Source organism: Spinacia oleracea, chromosome 6, assembly GCF_020520425.1.
Source record: "Spinacia oleracea cultivar Varoflay chromosome 6, BTI_SOV_V1, whole genome shotgun sequence".
In the NCBI taxonomy this organism is placed as follows: domain Eukaryota; kingdom Viridiplantae; phylum Streptophyta; class Magnoliopsida; order Caryophyllales; family Amaranthaceae; genus Spinacia; species Spinacia oleracea.
Genome location: NC_079492.1, coordinates 61,854,459 through 61,872,901, shown reverse-complemented (window position 1 = coordinate 61,872,901; position 18,443 = coordinate 61,854,459). Strand labels below are relative to the sequence as shown.

Sequence of the window (18,443 nt, the reverse complement as noted above, 5' to 3'; positions counted from 1 at the left end):
AATAGCCGCTTGCGAATCACAATGAAGTGCAACTGAAGGAGCTGGCTTCCCCCACAGCGGAATATCTGCAAGCACATTTCTCAACCATTCTGCCTCATGACCTGCCAATTCAAGAGCAATAAACTCAGATTCCATAGTAGACATAGCAGTACAAGATTGTTTACAAGATTTCCAAGACACAGCTCCACCCCCTAGGGTGAAAACATAACCACTGGTAGAGTTAATTTCATCATTGCCAGAAACCCAGTTAGCATCACAATAGCCTTCCAAAACTCCTGGAAACTTGGAGTAGTGCAAACTCCAATCCATGGTACCCTTAAGGTACCTGAGCAATCTCTTCAAAGCATCCCAATGTTCATGACTTGGGTTATGAGTATACCTGCTTAATCTACTCACAGAATAAGCAATGTCAGGTCTAGTGTAGTTCATCAGAAACATAACACTACCAATAATCTTAGCATATTCAGATTGGCTAACAGGATCACCATTATTTTTCCTTAGGTGGATGCTTGGATCATAGGGAGTCCTAACTGGATCGACGTCAAAAGAGTTAAATTTTTTAAGTAACTTTTCAACATAGTGAGCTTGGCTAAGACAAATGCCATTTGGAGTTCTCTTGATTTTCACTCCTAAAATCACATCTGCCTCACCCATATCTTTCATTTCAAACTTAGAACTTAGAAAACTTTTTGTCTCATTTACTCGATCCAAATTAGTCCCAAAAATTAACATATCATCCACATAAAGACAAATAATCACACAACCATCAGAATCATGCTTAGAGTAAACACAAGAGTCACCTTCATTTACATGGAACCCATTACCTGTCATAGTCTTGTCAAATTTGTCATGCCATTGCTTTGGAGCTTGCTTAAGCCCATACAAGGACTTGACTAATTTACAAACCTTATTCTCTTGACCAGGAACAACAAACCCTTCCGGTTGAACCATGTAAATTTCCTCATCCAAATCACCATTTAAGAATGCAGTTTTAACATCCATTTGATGCACAACAAGATCATGAATGCAAGCAAGAGCAATCAAAGTTCTAATAGTAGCAATTTTAGTGACAGGAGAATAAGTATCAAAATAATCAATACCATGCCTTTGGGTGAATCCCCTTACCACAATTCTAGCCTTATACTTGTCAATGGATCCAGTGGATTTCAATTTTTTCCTAAAGATCCATTTACAAGTAATGGGCTTGCAACCCCTAGGCAGATCAACCAACTCCCAAGTATTGTTACTTAGGATTGACTGAAGTTCACTATCTATTGCCTCTTTCCAAAACACTGCATCAACAGATTTCATAGCCTCTTCATAGGTCCTAGGATCATCTTCCAAAATAAAGACATAAACAAAGTCATCATCAATCAAGTAAGGTTCAGTTAAGAAAGCAGTAATAAAATCATCACCATAACTGGTTTCCTTTCTTGCCCTCTTGCTCCTCCTTGGCTCAAATTCAGAATTCACATCAGAGGTGGGAGGAGCAACAACAGGCATACTAGAAGAAGTGCTAGAAGAAGGCACATCATTGATACAAGATATTTTCAAAGGAAATACTGTTTCAAAAAACTCGGCATCTCTTGCCTCAATGATGTTACCACCTGCATAAGAATTGTTAGCACCTTTAACAAGAAAACGATATGCAGCACTTTGGTAAGCATAACCAATAAAAATACAATCAACCGTTTTAGGACCAATCTTGTCCCTTTTGAAGCTGGGTATAGCCACCTTTGCTAGACACCCCCACACTTTCAAATAACTTAGGTTAGGTGCACGACCCTTCCATATTTCGTATGGAGTCTTGTCTAGCTTCTTGTGAGGTACCCTGTTTAAAACATGACAAGCAGATAATATAGCTTCCCCCCACATGTTATCAGAAAACCCAGAACTAATAAGCATAGAATTCATCATGTTCTTCAATGTTCTGTTCTTCCTTTCAGCAATCCCGTTCTGCTCGGGTGTGTAGGGAGCCGTTGTCTCATGAATGATCCCATTCTGCTCACAAAATGCCTTAAGAGTGTTAGGGTCATATCCACCCCTATCACTCCTAAGTCTCTTGATCTTCCTATCAAGTTGGTTCTCCACTTCGGCCTTGTATTTGAGGAACATTTCCTCAGCCTCATCTTTTGACATGAGAAGATAAACCATGGTGAATCTTGAGCAGTCATCAACAAAAGTAATATAATACCTTTTACCACCCCTGCTCTCATAATTTTTAAAATCCCCCAAGTCACTATGAACAAGCTCTAGTACTTTAGTTTGTCTATCTATTGATTTAAATGGCTTCTTTGCAAACTTGGCCTCAACACATACTTCACATTTTGCAAAATCAGTTTTAGAAAAACTGGGAATCAAGTTAAGTTGTTTAAGCCTTTTAATTGAAGCAATGTTAAGATGACCCAACCTTGCATGCCATAAATCAATAGACTCAGCAATATAAACAGAAGAAGTACTAGCATTCTTATTCATAATTTCAAGTTTGACATCAAGAGTAAATAAACCCCCATTACAGAAACCCTTTCCCACAAACTCCCCATTATGAGTAATAACAAGCCTATCAGAATCAAATGAAAGCTTCAATCCAGCCTTCATTAGCAAGCTACCAGAAATCAGGTTCCTACGCATTTCTGGAACATGCAACACATTGGTAAGAGTAATAAGTTTTCCAGAGGTAAGAGTGAGAACGATCTTCCCTTTGCCTTGAACAGTTGCAGAAGCTGAATTACCCATGAAGACATTTTCACCATCAGTTTTTTCGTAGGTAGTGAACATGTCTTTGTTGGTGCAGATATGTCTCGTTGCTCCAGTATCAACGATCCATTCAGCAACATTACCTGTCAAGTTAGCTTCTGAAACAACAGCAACAAAATGGTTAGGATTAGAAACTTCATTAGCTTCAGCAAGGTTGGCTTGGTTATGATCCGACTTCTTCTTGGATCTGCAATCTACAGACTTGTGACCAGTTTTCCCACATTCAAAACACTTGCCCTTGAACTTATACTTCATTGGTTTCCCTTGAGGCTTGAAAGGACTTCCCTTTCCCTTAAACTTTTCAGAATATGCATGAGGCTTAGGTTCTACAAGGTTAGCCTTAGCAGACCCGGAAAACACAGATTGACCCTTATCCTTAATACGATTTTCCTCCTCAATTTTCAGGTGACCTACAAGCTCCTCTAAGGTAAGGTCCTTTTTCTTATGCATTAACTGATTACGAAAATCTTTCCAAGAGGGTGGGAGTTTCTCAATTAAAACTATAGCAAGGGTAATATCACAAATACTCAAACCCTCGGCAGCCATAGCAATGCAAATATTTTCATAAGCATGAATCTGATCAATAATTGGTTTATCATCTTGGACTTGAAAAGCTAACCACTTACTGACACAATAACGCTTAGTACCAGCATCATCAGTTCCATATTTCTTTTCTAATGCATCCCAAATATCCCTAGCATGATTAAACCCCATATAGATATCAAGCAAAGTATTCGACATATGATGCAGCAACATGCCCTTACATGTCCTATCATCTTTAGCAAATTTCAACTCAAAAGCATGCAATTCAGTTTCATCATCAGGTTCGACAACGTCATCAAGCACATAAGCAATCTCAATTTGTTCTAAATAGAATCGCATCCTAACAGCCCAACGTTTATAATTCTTGCCATCAAGAGGTTCTAACTTAGACATATCAGGAATCAAGAATTTGGAAGTCAAAGCCATAATAGTCGTCTTTTAGATTGTTGCGATTAAAGCGAAAATTAGAACAAACTTATCTGATTCGATGAACTGAACGAAGAACAATTGTTGCGTCGTGGACACCCACTGTCCTAAAAGACGATTCCGCGCTACCTCCCGGTGCAGTAGAACAGAATGCGGTCGCCCTCCAGGATTAGCGCAACTCCGACGTTGTGTGCACTCACAAAGCCGGATGGAGTCAGAACGTATGCCCAAAACCGAGAGCAATTTTGTGTGAGAGTAAGAATGTGTTTTCGTATTTTGTGTGTATGATTTTCTGTGAGAAGGGAACTGAAACTCTGATTTAAATAATTAGAAGGAAAGCATTGCAACAGACAAAAACGGCTGAGGGAATGAATGTTGCAACAGCCAAAAACGGTCAGAGACATTGAATGTAGTAACGGACGTAATTAATGGTAATTAATCCAACGGTTACGTAATCAATACAGATTCCCGTAACAATGACTTAAGCAAAACGGTCCAGTTACCAAAAAGAATAGGGTTGACCCACAAAACCCACCCCACGCCCGCGAACCGCATTCCCAAGTCCCAAGTACCAAGTACCAAGGCCCAAGGCCCAAGGCCCAAGGCCCAAGGCCCAAGGCCCAAGGCCCAAGGCCCAAGGCCCAAGGCCCAAGGCCCAAGGCCCAAGGCCCAAGGCCCAAGGCCCACGGCCCACGGCCCACGGCCCACGGCCCACGGCCCGCGGCCCACGGCCCGCGGCCCGCGGCCCGCGGCCCGCGCGTGTGTGTGATGTGTCCACCCATACCATTCTCACACTTTCTTAAACAAGAGTTACACTCATTCCCCAATTAATAAACAAGAGGAATATGAAGAGTTTTTCCAATGTGGGACTCTTGAATTTTCACTCACCCTTTTTTCCTTTGTGTTTCCCAATGAGAATTTCCAACATTTACCACGTATGTTAAATTGCTACTTCTACATCATGATCAAGCCGTTATCTCTGATGTACACATCGAAGAACAAATACTAGGTCTGCTGGAAGCTGATTTGGTTGTTCATTTCCCTCATCTGTGTCCTATACCCAGGCAGCTTTTGGTGGGGATTTCTTCAGGCTAGCTCATTTCTGTTTTGATTTAGAATATGATGGCCACATGATTTTAGTTACCTTTATCATGTGAGTTACCAACTTACCTAGTATTGTAATTGGAAACTCGTCAATTAGACCTGATGAAAAGCAAGGTTGCTATGTAGTACACTAGTACCCATCGTGTGTACTCCGAGTTGGAGACAATGTACTACAGATTGATGTAAGGATCCTCTCAGATAACTGATACTTTCTGATACTCGTAATAAATATGGAGTACGAGTATATTGGTGATAGATTTGGTGAATGAATGGTGCATGTTCATACAACTATGGCATGTTTTCTTTATTCTAAGTTCATTGTCAGCCGCAGCAAATGGCCTGATTGATTCATAGTTGCCTTGTTTCTGTTCTATGTAACAGATTATATGTAGCTTGTCCTGTTCTATGTGAACACTTAAATTTGCTCATTTGCACAAATGAGTAAATATAATTTTTCTCATTTGGAATAAATGGGAAAAAATTTCAGTTCCAACAAGCTTCAGAGTAGATTTTAAAAGTATTTGCTCATCCGTGTCAACAATCCGAAATGAGCAAACAATTGCGAAAAGGAACAGAACCAGACATAATTTAACATCACACATTTCAAACATTTGAGGACTTTCAAATTAATCAATTTAACTAAACAACACTATAATTATCAACACAAAATCATAGGAAAGAACTATCAACAACCTACTCAATTGTAGCAACTTTCGACAGGAACTACAACCCTAAAATTTAATAAAACCATAAAAAGAACTCACAAAAGGAAAAGCCGTAGATATGGTGGCGGTCGAAGATGAAAGGGTGGAGATGGTGGCAGCGCGGTGGATAGTGTCGGCGCGGTGGATGGACGGTAGCGGCACGGTGGATGGACGGTGGCGGTGAGGAGAGTGAATACGGAGTTCCTGAGAGGAAACTCGCGAGGAGAGAGAAAAGACCGGAAGTCAGGAGAGAGAAAACAAGTGTTATTTTTAAAAAAATATTTACAATTATGCCATTACTAAAACGCGGTAGGAGTCGTTAGATCTTATCTTAGTGAACGCACGAGATCGCTTCTCATTCTTCTCATTTTAAGCTCCCTTCTCATTTGAGTGTAAGTATATATATATATATATATATATATATATATATATATATATATATCGGTTTTTTCATTAAATGCCCCCGAGGTTTGCAAAAATGCACCAAATACCCTCGCGTCTTTTGAATCACATAATATACCCCTATTTTTTCGTACTGTTCATGAAATGCACTTGGAGTTAACAGACGTTAGTCCTCCGTTAGCTGCATTTTACCATTTTACCCTTAATACATGTTATTCGACGTAAATTCAAAAAAAAAATCTCAAACTTATTCTCTTTCTCTCTCCTCTCCCTTGTTCTTCCTCCTGCTCTCTAGTCGCCGGCGGCGGTCGATAACTCTCTGGTCGTCGACGGAGGTCGATCTTCGATCACTGGTCGCCGGCGATCCTAACTCACGATTTTGAAGTATTACGGTTCGATGGCCATCAAATTGCAAAAGGTCGCCGGATTTTTTTGTGCGTTCTTCGGCGTTTTGATCGAAGGATTGATCGGATTTTGATCGGAGGGTAGTCGGTGGTTTGGTTGCGATTCTTGGGTTTGTTGTTTGGAGCAAGACATCCCATTCCTCATTCGGCAATTTACCTCGGAACTGTTTGAGGCAGAGGACGTTATCTTCAATCCCAGGTATAATTTTATGTTTTCTTGGGCTGAAAATCAAACTAATTTGTTTTTTATAGCATGAATTAGCATAACTGTATAGAGAATTGTGGTTTCAAATAAATTCGTTTTATTTATTTATTGAATTGTAAAGACAAAAAAACCCGGATCGCACCGGAATTGAATAGTTTATGAATCACGAGAAATTGAACTGTAAATAATGAAAACAAATAAAATCGTAATTGAATTTTGAAAAAATATAATTGTTTGTTTGAATTTGGTTAAGTTTACCATCTAATCCCTTGAATCAGCCATATGACCATATCCATGACAGTATAAGGTTTACATGTTTTAGGTGGGATCGGAAGGCAGAGGGAGAAGAAGACTAAAATAAAAGATTTTGAGGGGAAGAAATCGCCTTATGAGATTTTTAGCGCATGAAGGAACAATGAGCTCGTCGGGAAATTCAAGTCTAGATTGGTAATATCTCTTGTCTATCTATGTATAGTTTTTCATAATTTCATAGATTTTGTGGTGGTGTTCTCTGGTAGAGTGTTATTGTGTGTGTGTATGTATGCTGCTGCAACATTTTGGACTTGTTTTTTGTATTGTTTGAGACTCCAATTTGTGCAATTTTATAGCTGAATGTGGATGGATGGAACTTATACATGTATGATTGTCTTCACAACAGCAAGATAAAAACTGCCCTTCCAAAAAAAGAAAAAGAAAAGTCCAGTCATATACAGTTGTCTTATTATAGATTTATAGGCATTTGATATGTAGGTTCATGACATGGCTTTGGCTTTGGCTGATTACATTGGAGTGACTGCTGTTAAGCACGCCACATATGTGCCTCACAATGCTGGAAGTTATCAAATGAAGCGTTTTAGGAAGGCTCGGTGCCCTATTGTTGAGAGGTTGACCAACTCTCTTATGATGCACGGACGCAACAATGGAAAGAAGCTTATGGCTGTTCGCATTGTGAAGCATGCCATGGAAATTATCCACCTTTTGACTGACTTGAACCCCATCCAAGTTGTTGTTGATGCCATCATCAACAGGTACCCAAAACCCTTCCCCTTTGGTGTCTTCTTTATGTTCTTTCCGTTGAGGCTTTGCACCTAATTATCATGTATAGAACGAGGAAAGAAATGATAGGTATTGGTTCACAAGTTCGCAATACAAATGCATTTTTGCAACACTAATGTTTTCTTGAACCATATTGTGTGATGCAGTGGACCAAGAGAAGATGCTACCAGAATTGGTTCTGTTGGTGCTGTGAGGCGTCAAGCTGTTGATATCTCACCATTTAGGTGTGTTAATCAGGCAATCTATCTTCTGACAACTGGAGCTCGTGAGAGTGCTTTCAGGAACATTAAGACCATTGTCGAGTGCCTAGCTTGCTGATGAACTCATTAATGCTGCCAAGGGTTCATCCAACAATTCACTCTTCTTGTAACCACCATTTATGAGTTGTTACATGATTTCATGTGTAGCTTATCTGCTTGATTTAATAATAATTTTAAGAACCAACAATATACATTTGATGATGTGTAGGCTGGCTATTTAATTTTTGATATGCTCATGATTTGATTGTTAAAAACTTAAAATGTACACGGGTGGTACATATTTTGGTCATGGTTTGAAGAACTTTAATTGTCACAGAGATAACTACGGAGTATGATTCTTAAAATGTACATATTGCCTTCATTGTTTGAAAGATGTCCAGAGCCACACTGTGGTCACCAAATGCGTATGTTGCTGAGTATTTTTTTAATTTTTATTTATGATTTGCAGTTATGCTATCAAGAAGAAAGATGAGATTGAAAGAGTTGCCAAGGCCAATCGTTGAGTTAGGGATTATGTTGAGCTTAAGTTTTTTGTCACTTGTTTCTTGAATTTTGGATTATATGGATTTCCTATAAGAATCAAAGTTGTTCTAGATTTTCTATAAGCAGCAAGAACATATCGGCTATATTTTGATACCTAGGCTTAATAAAAGTAGCCGTTAGATTCAAATTCTTCCGTTTAAAGCAATTTGGGTATTTGGTGCAACTTTGTTTACAAATAGGTGTATGTTGTGCAATAAGTTTAAAAATAGGGGCATTTTGTGAATTATAAACATGACTTAACGGAGGACTAACGGAAGGTCGGTTTAGGGGCATTTGGTGCAAACTTAGGGAAAAATAGGGGTATATTATGTGATTCAAAAGACGCGAGGGTATTTGGTGCATTTTTGCAAACCTCGGGGGCATTTCATGAAAAAACCGTATATATATATATATATATATATATATATATATATATATATATATATATATATAGGACTAGGTTCTGGTGAAAACCTCCCTCAAGATGAGAACCTCTAGTAGTCGTTAGATTAAAATAAAACGGACGTCTGAGATCAAATCTCGCGAATTAAATGAATTTGGAGCGGGTTCTCTTTCTCCCTCCTGAATCTTGATTGAACTGATTTTCCCTCTCTACACTAACTCACGTCAATTTCTCTCTCCTCACTCAATTTCAAACACACGCACCTCTCTCCTCAACGAATTTGCTTGAAATACACTTGAAAAACCGCAAATTATGTCGTAATTTCGCAAAGATTGCAGAGATTTTGAGGTACTTTTACATTCTTCTTTCGATTTATTTCGATTTTGTTCCTTTAATTGTTTTTTATGTCGAATTTTCTTGAAAATTAACTCAACTATCTGCGTATGTTGCTCAAATTTCTGCAAATTACTCACTCTTCATTTTGCAATTTCTCACTCTTCATTTTGCTTCATAATTTCAGCAATTTGTTCTCAAAATTTGATACTTTTGTCAATATTAAGTTACAAATTCAGTCGATTTTTTGCGAAATTGAATTATGCGGCGCTGAATTCCTCATGGATCTGAAAAGTTGATCTCGGACGCAGGTATTACTTGCTAATTTGATTGAATTAGATTTCTAGGTTTTAAATTTCAAAAAATTTCATTGATAAATTTGCTTTGATCTTTTCATATTGATTGAATCAATTTTCGGTAGTAATATTATCCAAAAATTTGTTGTTCAATTCGCTACAAATTAGCAACCTATAATTCTGAATTAAGTGATTTTTTAAGTCAATTGTTAGGATATTTTGACACTCTAATTTCTGTAAATTTTGTAAGTTTGCTAGCTATAACTTAAGGTGAATTTGAGTTAATTCTTACCTGGATTTTTTTATGCTTGAATTTGTATATATTTTTTTAATGATTTTAGCTGGTTTTATTTACTGAATTATCGAACTCAAGTATGTGATATTTAAGAAAGGTTGCAAACGAATTTTGAATTCAATTTTTAGGCCTAACTCAAGTGTGTTGAATGTTGTTTGGTGCGTAACCAGTTCGTTTTTTCAATTAGGTTACAGCAGCAGCTTCTTCTTGTTTTGTCTGACTTGACTAGCGTGACTGGTGGGTTAAAGTTGTGCCTGCTGGCCAGTGTAAAATTTGGTCTGCTAGGGTCTGTTTTGTACATAGTTTGTTTATGCTTTGACTGTTAGGTGTAATATTTTCATCCTCAATTTGGGACAGATGACTAGTAAACACAATTGCATTTTTTCTCCCCTGTAGTTCTCCTGTTTTTTAAATTAGATTGAAACTTATTAGAAGTGAATCAGTTAGCTAGACTAAAAATGTGTTAAGTAAATAAAAATTAAACAAAAGTAAACTTATATCTCTTAAAGTAAACTGATCATTAAGCTAGCCTTTTGTCAGTGTTTGCTACAAAAGGCTTAAACTAAATATTCAAATGATATAAGAAAAGTGATTAACAACGTGTTTCTATCCTAAAATAAACTTTTTTTACCCTGTTTTTGCAGAGAAGAAATAATAAAAGGCTAACAAAAACGTAATTTTTTCACCCTTGAACTAGTAAACTAAATTTCTCATAAGGTAAACGATATCTCTCTAAAGGTAAACTAAAATTGTAATCGTGTAATATGTGGCCTTCAATCTTGTATGTGACTTGTTTTAATCAAGAAAATATATTAGAGTTTTTTATCCGTCTTTTCTGATTTCTCCATTTTATTCTTTTTCCTAGATATTATTGTTTTATGAAAGGTCCCCTGGAGAATAAAGGAGAAAAAAGGACTAAGTGGTGATAATCCTGAGAGATATCTTCTCGCAGACATACCTAGTACATGGAAATCAATGGAGGCACTTTGTTATTCAGGTAGGGTTCGAGCAATAGGTTGTGTTCGCAATTTCTCTGTGAATAAACTAGATGACCGGCCTTCTGAAAGTTGCTCGTGTTCCTCCTGCTGTAAACCAAGTGGAATGTCATCCTATGTGGCAACAAACAAAAGCTGCATGAATTTTGTAGATCAAAGAGCTGAGCATTCATCTATCTGTAAGTTTCATTTGCAGTTTTGCTTGAAAAACTAAATAGACTGTTTACTAAACTTGTTGTTCCACAGGGATATTCACCATTGGGTTCACAATCTTTTGAAGCAAACAAAAAACAGCTTATTGCCGATCCTATTCTCAACATGGTTGCAGAGGAACTTTATTAGTCAATACTTTTTGCTAGAATTTTTATTTTTAAGTAAACAGACATTTAGTAAAAGTAAATTAAGTATCTCTAAAAGTAAAAGTAAATTAATATACATTGGTATAACAAGTGAAGAAGGACGTTTTTGCAGTGCAATAATCCAAGGATATGAATTCTCATAAAGTAAAATAAGTATCTATAAATGTAAATTAAACCTCCCTAAAAGTAAACCTTAATTAAGGATAGTTCTGTGCTGGTGAAACAGATTCAGGTTACATCTTATTTGAGGTGCTTGCAGGCTCCTAAACTCAAAGGCTTAGTGCCTTAATGTCGTGGTTCTTGTTTCTGTTTTATCTATGTTACCTAGTGCAACTTGTATTTTGGTTTGTTGGCTAGTTTTTATTATTCTGGTTTCACCCTTTTGGCAGCATGTTTGAGTTGGCTTGGTTTGATTGTAGTTCTGGTTGTGGAAGCTTGGAATGCAGTCTTCTCTGCTGTTTTTTTAGTGTTGCTTATCTGCAAATTTTTGTTGCCCTGCCGGTGATTTTAGAGCACCTGTTTAGGTCAGTTTTATTTGTGGTAGGTTTGTAGGATTTTGTTTGTTTGCTTTTCTATAAAGTAACTGAAAATATTATAAAGTAATTAAAAAAATCTAAACAGTACATAATATAAACTCAAAAGTAAACACAATTTCTTTTAAAAGTAAACAAACCTATTAGCTCAAATGGTAGAGCAATGTGTCATTGCACATGGATGTAGGTTCGAATCCTACATAGGTTGATGAGAACACATGTATTTGTAGGGATGAATTCGGATGTTCCTGATATTAGTCATTCATTTACATTTGCTAAAAAATTCCATGTTGCATAGGTTCATAGAGGTAAGTTGTGTGAAATGGAGTCACTCATTAAGTATTTTTCTTCCCCTATGTGAAAAAGTAGATTAAAATTTGGTAAAAGTAAATTAATTTGCTTCAAAAGTTAATTCGTAAACCTAGTTATGAATTCGTATTACCCTTTGCCATAATGACGTATTTAGCTTTTTAATTGTGATCCAAAACTTTCACTTGATATGCCTTTTGTGAGGATATTTAATCTTTTTGTCTAAAATAGATTACATAAATTTTCTTTTATTCAATCGAAAAGTAGATCGAAACCTCGTAAAAGTAAATAGAAGTGATTCAAAAGTAAATGATCAACATCAACCAATAGGTAGTAGATACGTAGTAGAAGTAATCGAATAAGAAAGAATTATATGAGTTCAAACGGTCAAGTAAAGGTTTTTAAACTAAAAGTAAATAAATTTATACAAAAAGTAAATGAATAAATACCAAAAGTAAAGATGAACATACGTGTGATTCGAACCCGCATCTTTTTCACAAAGCTCTAAACCTCTACCTGTTGAGCTAGTAGGCTAGTGTTACTTAAAGATAGAGTAGGAGTGATAAGAATACACTCATATGTTTAACCTTTTGTTCAATTTAAAGTAGATAAAGAACCCGTAATAGCAAATAGAATCAATTCAAAACTAAAGATCATCAAATAGTACATAAATGAGTACCTTTGTCATTTCATTGAACAACCCCTGTGTCAACTCCAAAAGAACCCAACAACCCTTTAACTAGCTTCAAGGTGAAGGAAAAATTCCAAAGTAATTCGACAAACATAAGAAATAAATAATATAAACTCAAAAGTAGACAATATATACTCAAAAGTAAACAATATAGACTAAAAAGTAAATAAAGAAAAATCGAAAGTAAATGAACCTACGTGGGATTCGAACCCACATCTTCGTGAATTTGCACAATGCTCTACCAATTGAGCTAGTAGGCTAGTGTTTTCAAAAGTAAAGACTCACTTGACGCAGACTTGACGTTTTAGAGCCCTTCGCGAGTAAACCATTCACTTGATATATTTTATCGAGTTATAGCTTGTATTAACAACGTTGCGCAACAAAATCAATACAACTAGTTTAAAAAGGGTTGTTGCTTGAAACAAAAACATTGCATCTCTTTTTGCAATAAATGTATGTGCTATAATTTGGAGATTACATGAGGTATTTGATCTGTTTGTAACATACCTTGAATGGTCATTTACCTATCTAATACATCAGTGACATTCTGTAACTATAACTGTAATCAGCAACTCTTCTATACTAATATCATACTATACCATGTGTGCTTCTAAACAAGCTTCTGAAGGTCCTAAAAGAACCTTGGAAATAATGTATCAGCCATATTCCGCATAATCAATATTCTTTAGAGTGTGCAAAACTTACCTAGGTGTCTGTAGACACCTACTTTTGTCCCCATTCCCGAAAGGGAAGGTTCGATGATGAAAACGTAAATCTCCACTTGACAACGCATCTCCTATAAAATAACGAATCTCATTACCCCTTTTCATTTCACCCGAAACCTGCTATTTATGGAAACCTGCTAAAATAGTAACTGCCGAATGGGTAGTTGTTAAAAGTGGAAAGTCATAAAAGATAGAAACCTGTCAGAATTAGGTGTTGCACTCCAACATAAATCCTAAATGAGATAGAAATTGCGAGAGAATCCTATTCCTAATATGATTCGAAAGTAAGAGTCACGTATTAATTAAAATCCTAACGAGCCTAGAGTTCGTAACGGGCCCAGACGCATCCCGTCACAAGGTTAATACGCACTAAAAGACTCAATTAAATCTCAAATACTCCGGATTCCAGGAATCCGAATCTGACTAAGAAAAACAGCCCAGATCCTATTTTCAACGCCTGGCTCTGGGCGCTGAAAATACCTGGTACGTGTTTTTTCCTAATTCCTCGCGGATTAGAGTTCTGCAATTCTATCTTTCCACGAACTCTTTTCTATAAACAGGGCCTTAAGTTCGACGTGAAAAGGACACACAACACACAATTATATTCTGAGTATTGACTCTAAACCCCTAAGCCTAAGCCTCACGCTGCAAAACTGATCACGCGTTCTGTCCCAATCGATCCATAAATCGAACAGAACGTATCCCGTCCCATAATTTGAGATTCGTTAAATAAAAGGAGAAATAGCAAAGTCAAATTGGTTAGTTTTCTGAGAACCGTGACGCACCTCTCAAGGGTGCGTCGTAATGTGTCCCTTTTCCATGGTTTAATTGCTTTCCTCGCCCTTTTATGAACTGTTAAACTAACTAAATCTGATTGTTCGATTACGCTTAATAAATATGATATTTTTGGGAAATTGGATTATCATGCTAGGTCCCTTAAAACAATCTAAATCAGATAATCGAGCCCGATCTAGTACTATATGTTGCATATTGATAAAATCAACTCAGATTAGTTTAATAGTTAACGCATGTCCCTTCAATTATTTATGCTGAGCTAGTAAGGATATCCTGCCTCTGGAGTTATCGAAGAGCGAGTACTCCTCTCGGTAGTTACAGTCCCCCGAACCCTCAATCTCTACCCTGCGGGTGTACGTTGAGCGATCCCCACCACCAGGGATCACAAGGGAACCTACGGCCGTCGTGGTCAAACATAATTGCACTCCCTTTATGTCACGATAACCGGGTTTTGTCAGTTTTTCTCATTGTCGTTAAAAACTGAATGGCGACTCCTATATTACTAGTCAATTGGGTGTAAACTCACAGGAAATCCAATTACACTTGATTTGACAAAAAGAAGCGTCACACCCACGAGGGACGAGGTCACGCATTAGCCTCGTGCTTTTTCGACCCCCTCACAGTGTGTGAGGCGAACCAAAATCAATCAATTTGCTTCTGGCGATTTTACTGAACTATGCTGCTATCACTCTGAGATGGAATCTGCACATAAGACACATTATGTATGTTATTCAGACTCAGACTTATAAAGAAGCTACTTGTTAACCAAAAGTTTCTAGTAAGTTAGCTTCACATGCATTTTATGAAGAATTTGTGGGGCCCTTTTCTCTTTTTAAAACAATAAAGCAGTAGACAGTAAAGGGATATGGAGACTAATTAACCTAGGAAAAATCAATGGACTGCAAAAGGGAAAATGAGATATGGAGACTAATTAAGAAATCAAGTCCTCTCAAAATGATATTGACGTTTGAGAATGAGCATGAAATCTAGCTCTCGGGAAAAGATTGCCAACTGACCTAAACCACTGCTCCACTGCAACTGAATCTCAGAGTCCCAAGAAAGACTAGAAAATATGAACATACAGAATATTTCAAGTTTCTTACAGCCAGGAACAAGCCAAATCAAACTTTTACAAAAGCAAATACGAAATTGATTAAGCTGCCAATTGGAAAAGAAGGCCAGCAACACCGAAGCAAAACAAGTCACACCATAGAACAGAAGTTAAGCCAAAATAACAACAGGCCATACGAACAGAAACACTACAGCATAAGCCAGCCAAAATAATAGCAGGCCACACAAACAGAAACACTACAGCACAAGCCAACCAAAATAAAAGTCAACAAGGTAAAAGTAAACTAAAGTAGACTAAATTTCTGCAAAAGTAAACTAAATGTCTGCAAAAGTAAACTAAATTCTTTAAGGTGTCGTGGCTGAAAGCATAGTGAAACTTAAACAGGCAAAAGCAGACATGTTCCAGCTTAAGGCTGATGAGACTGACGAGAAGCTGAGATGCTCCACAAAATCGCTCTTGCTAAATCAGACAAATTAGAAGAAGACTATCGCACTAGATACATTAAACTTAAGCTGAGTAAAGCAGAAGCGGAAAAGAAACACCTTTTCCAGGGAATGAAGTCTCAAGAGAGCTCTCGTTCTCTGCATGGAAATGACACTAATGATTCTTTACAGATGTTTGCGAATGCGCTAAAAAATCAGTACGTATATTTTCAAAATATTAATTTAAGTCTATGATTGAGGAATCCACGAAAATACACACCAAGTATGCTAGACAATGCACAAGTAGCAACAACATCATCATCTATGTTTTCCTTAGTGTACAAGAAAACTACAAATATGCTACTTCATATTAACCTTCAACCACATGATCAGTTCTCTTCATTCACTCCCCAAATCTCATAAATGGTTCTAGCAGTCGGATTAAGTCGAGCTAACTAAATTTATGACCGAATTCAATCCGATACCATGAAACAAACCCTATATTTTTTGTATTCCTTCTGAAAAAATTCCCAATTGCACAACAAAACTCATACCTCATACACAGTTATCCTAAGAAACTAATCAGTAGGTAGTTCCAACAAATCCCATAAGTCACCACTGAATTGAGATAACTAACAGAGCCAAGACTAAGTTGAAATTAAATTAAGACCAGAACCAGAACTGAATTCTAAAGACCATACCAAAACACCTAGCACAAGCCCATCAAAACAAAAAAAACCCTAATTCTAGTAAAATTAGAACGAAAAAATCAAATAAAAGGCATAAAATTCAATTGAAAACCTAATTAAATAAAATTAGCAACAAAGGTCGAATCGAATTCACCTATCAGACATTTGGAGGACGAAATTAATCGAAGATTAACGAAAAAATAGTTGCTTAATTCGCTTTCCCTTATTCTTCAATATAAAGCATGTTCGTCGATTGGAAGCAAAAAAATAGGGATTTTGAAACCCTAATTTTAGGTTTGTGAAGATAAATGTAGAAGGAGAGAGATAGGACTTACAAACTACTCGAAAACGCCATTGATGAATTAAAATTTGAGCTTCGGTTGAAGATGTGAGATGACTGAGGGGATCAAAATTTTCCAAGAGCGTTCCAAGGAAACAGAAACAGTAGAGAGGATTTAGAGGAGGAGAGAGAAAACGGACAGAAGAGAGAGAAAGAAAACTTGAGAATTGGGTTGAGAGAGGAGGTCATTCAGCGATGTAAATTTACTATATTGTCCTTACTTTTTTTATTTGGTCGGGCAAGGTGAGAGTCGTTCGATTGAAAACGGTTGAGATTGGTTCTCAGTTCTTATCTTAAGGGGTGGTTCTCACCAGATCCTGATTTTATATATATATATATATATATATATATATATATATATATATATATATATATATATATATATATATATATATATAAAGTAACACTCCAGGATATTAGTCCGGACCACTAACTAGTTTAAACTTAAAAGTGTAATTAGAATGTTGACTCACAAGAAAGTAGCATGTTCACGTTCACCTTCATAATTAAATAGAAATTAATTAAAAGAAATAAAATTTGAACTTTGTACTAATCAAATAATTAGGCCGGGTGTACCCTTTGAATCCACCTGAAGAATCATATCATATGGTTTATATTTATTTACATTAAAAAGAAATGACTATAGCCACAACTTCTCCTAGTTGTCACTATAATAAGCAATACAAGCAAATTCATGATTTTTTTTTTTAAAAAAAAATAATAAAAATATCTTCTCCCAAATCTCTTAAATCCAACCATAAACTTAGGCCAGGCAATATTTTTCATTATTAGCTAACTTCCAACTTGCCAAAACCATACTTTTTCCACCTTAAAATTAGTGGTAAAATAGAAGAAAAATAAACAAAATTATTCTTCCTTGTTTAATTTGGAGGATTTGGAAAGAAAAAAAAAATGAGGGTGAAGAGGAAATGTGAGTTATGTAGCAATATTGCTACAATATTTTGTGAATCGGATCAAGCAAATTTATGTTATGAATGTGATTCCAAAGTTCATGGTGCTAATTTTCTTGTTTCAAAACACTCTAGGACTCTTCTTTGTCATATTTGTCAATCTCCTACACTATGGTCCGGGTCCGGCCCGAAGTTCGGACCAACTCTCTCCGTTTGCCCGGGTTGCCTTATTGAAAGGCAGCGTAGAGATGTTGGTAACAATGGTAATGGTGGCCGTGAAGTGGCCGATGAAGATTACGATGATGATGATAATGATGATGACGATGACGATGACAATGACGACGATGGAGACAATGGTTATGAAGATGATGAGAGTGATGATGGTAATGATGATGTTGATGAGGATGAAGATGATGAAGAAAATCAAGTTGTTCCATGGTCATATTCAGTGTCACATCCAGGGTAAAATAATAATGTATAGGGAGTTAATTAGGTGAGAATTTTATGTAATGTGTAATGTGTTATTTTCATGTCTTCTTGGTCAACATAGTTGAATAACCCTCTTATGTTTTATTCTACTAATATTCTTGCTTTTGCTTCCCTTTTTTTATGGGTTTTGAGTAGACCTGGTTAATGGACAGGGTAGTCCAATGGATATAGGGTTATGGTCAAGTTAATAGGGCTTTTATTGGGCAGGGCTCTTATTGGACAGGGCCTTTATTGGACAGAGTCATTATAGGGTCAAACTTATACTACAATTATTTTGAAAATTAAAATAGTAATGATACAAAAAATTACGTGTATAGCTTCGTATTTACTTGTACTTGCACATGGCTCTTTTGTTTTTCATTTTTCATTGCTCGTTTATTGACCCGCCCACTAATGACCCGCT

The 18,443-nt window shown here is 36.6% G+C and overlaps 1 protein-coding gene and 1 pseudogene across 1 annotated transcript; both read left to right on the top strand.

The window, feature by feature from the left end:
* The first annotated feature begins 5,613 nt into the window (after positions 1-5,613).
* On the top strand, positions 5,614-8,449 carry LOC110776092 (40S ribosomal protein S5-like; annotated as a pseudogene).
* An 8,850-nt stretch (positions 8,450-17,299) lies between these two features.
* Positions 17,300-18,157, top strand: LOC110781293 (phosphopantothenoylcysteine decarboxylase subunit VHS3-like). The gene has a single exon (XM_021985509.2). It carries the CDS (start codon positions 17,553-17,555, stop codon positions 18,015-18,017), a length of 465 nt encoding a protein of 154 aa, XP_021841201.1. The 5' UTR covers positions 17,300-17,552; the 3' UTR covers positions 18,018-18,157.
* Positions 18,158-18,443: the final 286 nt, after the last annotated feature.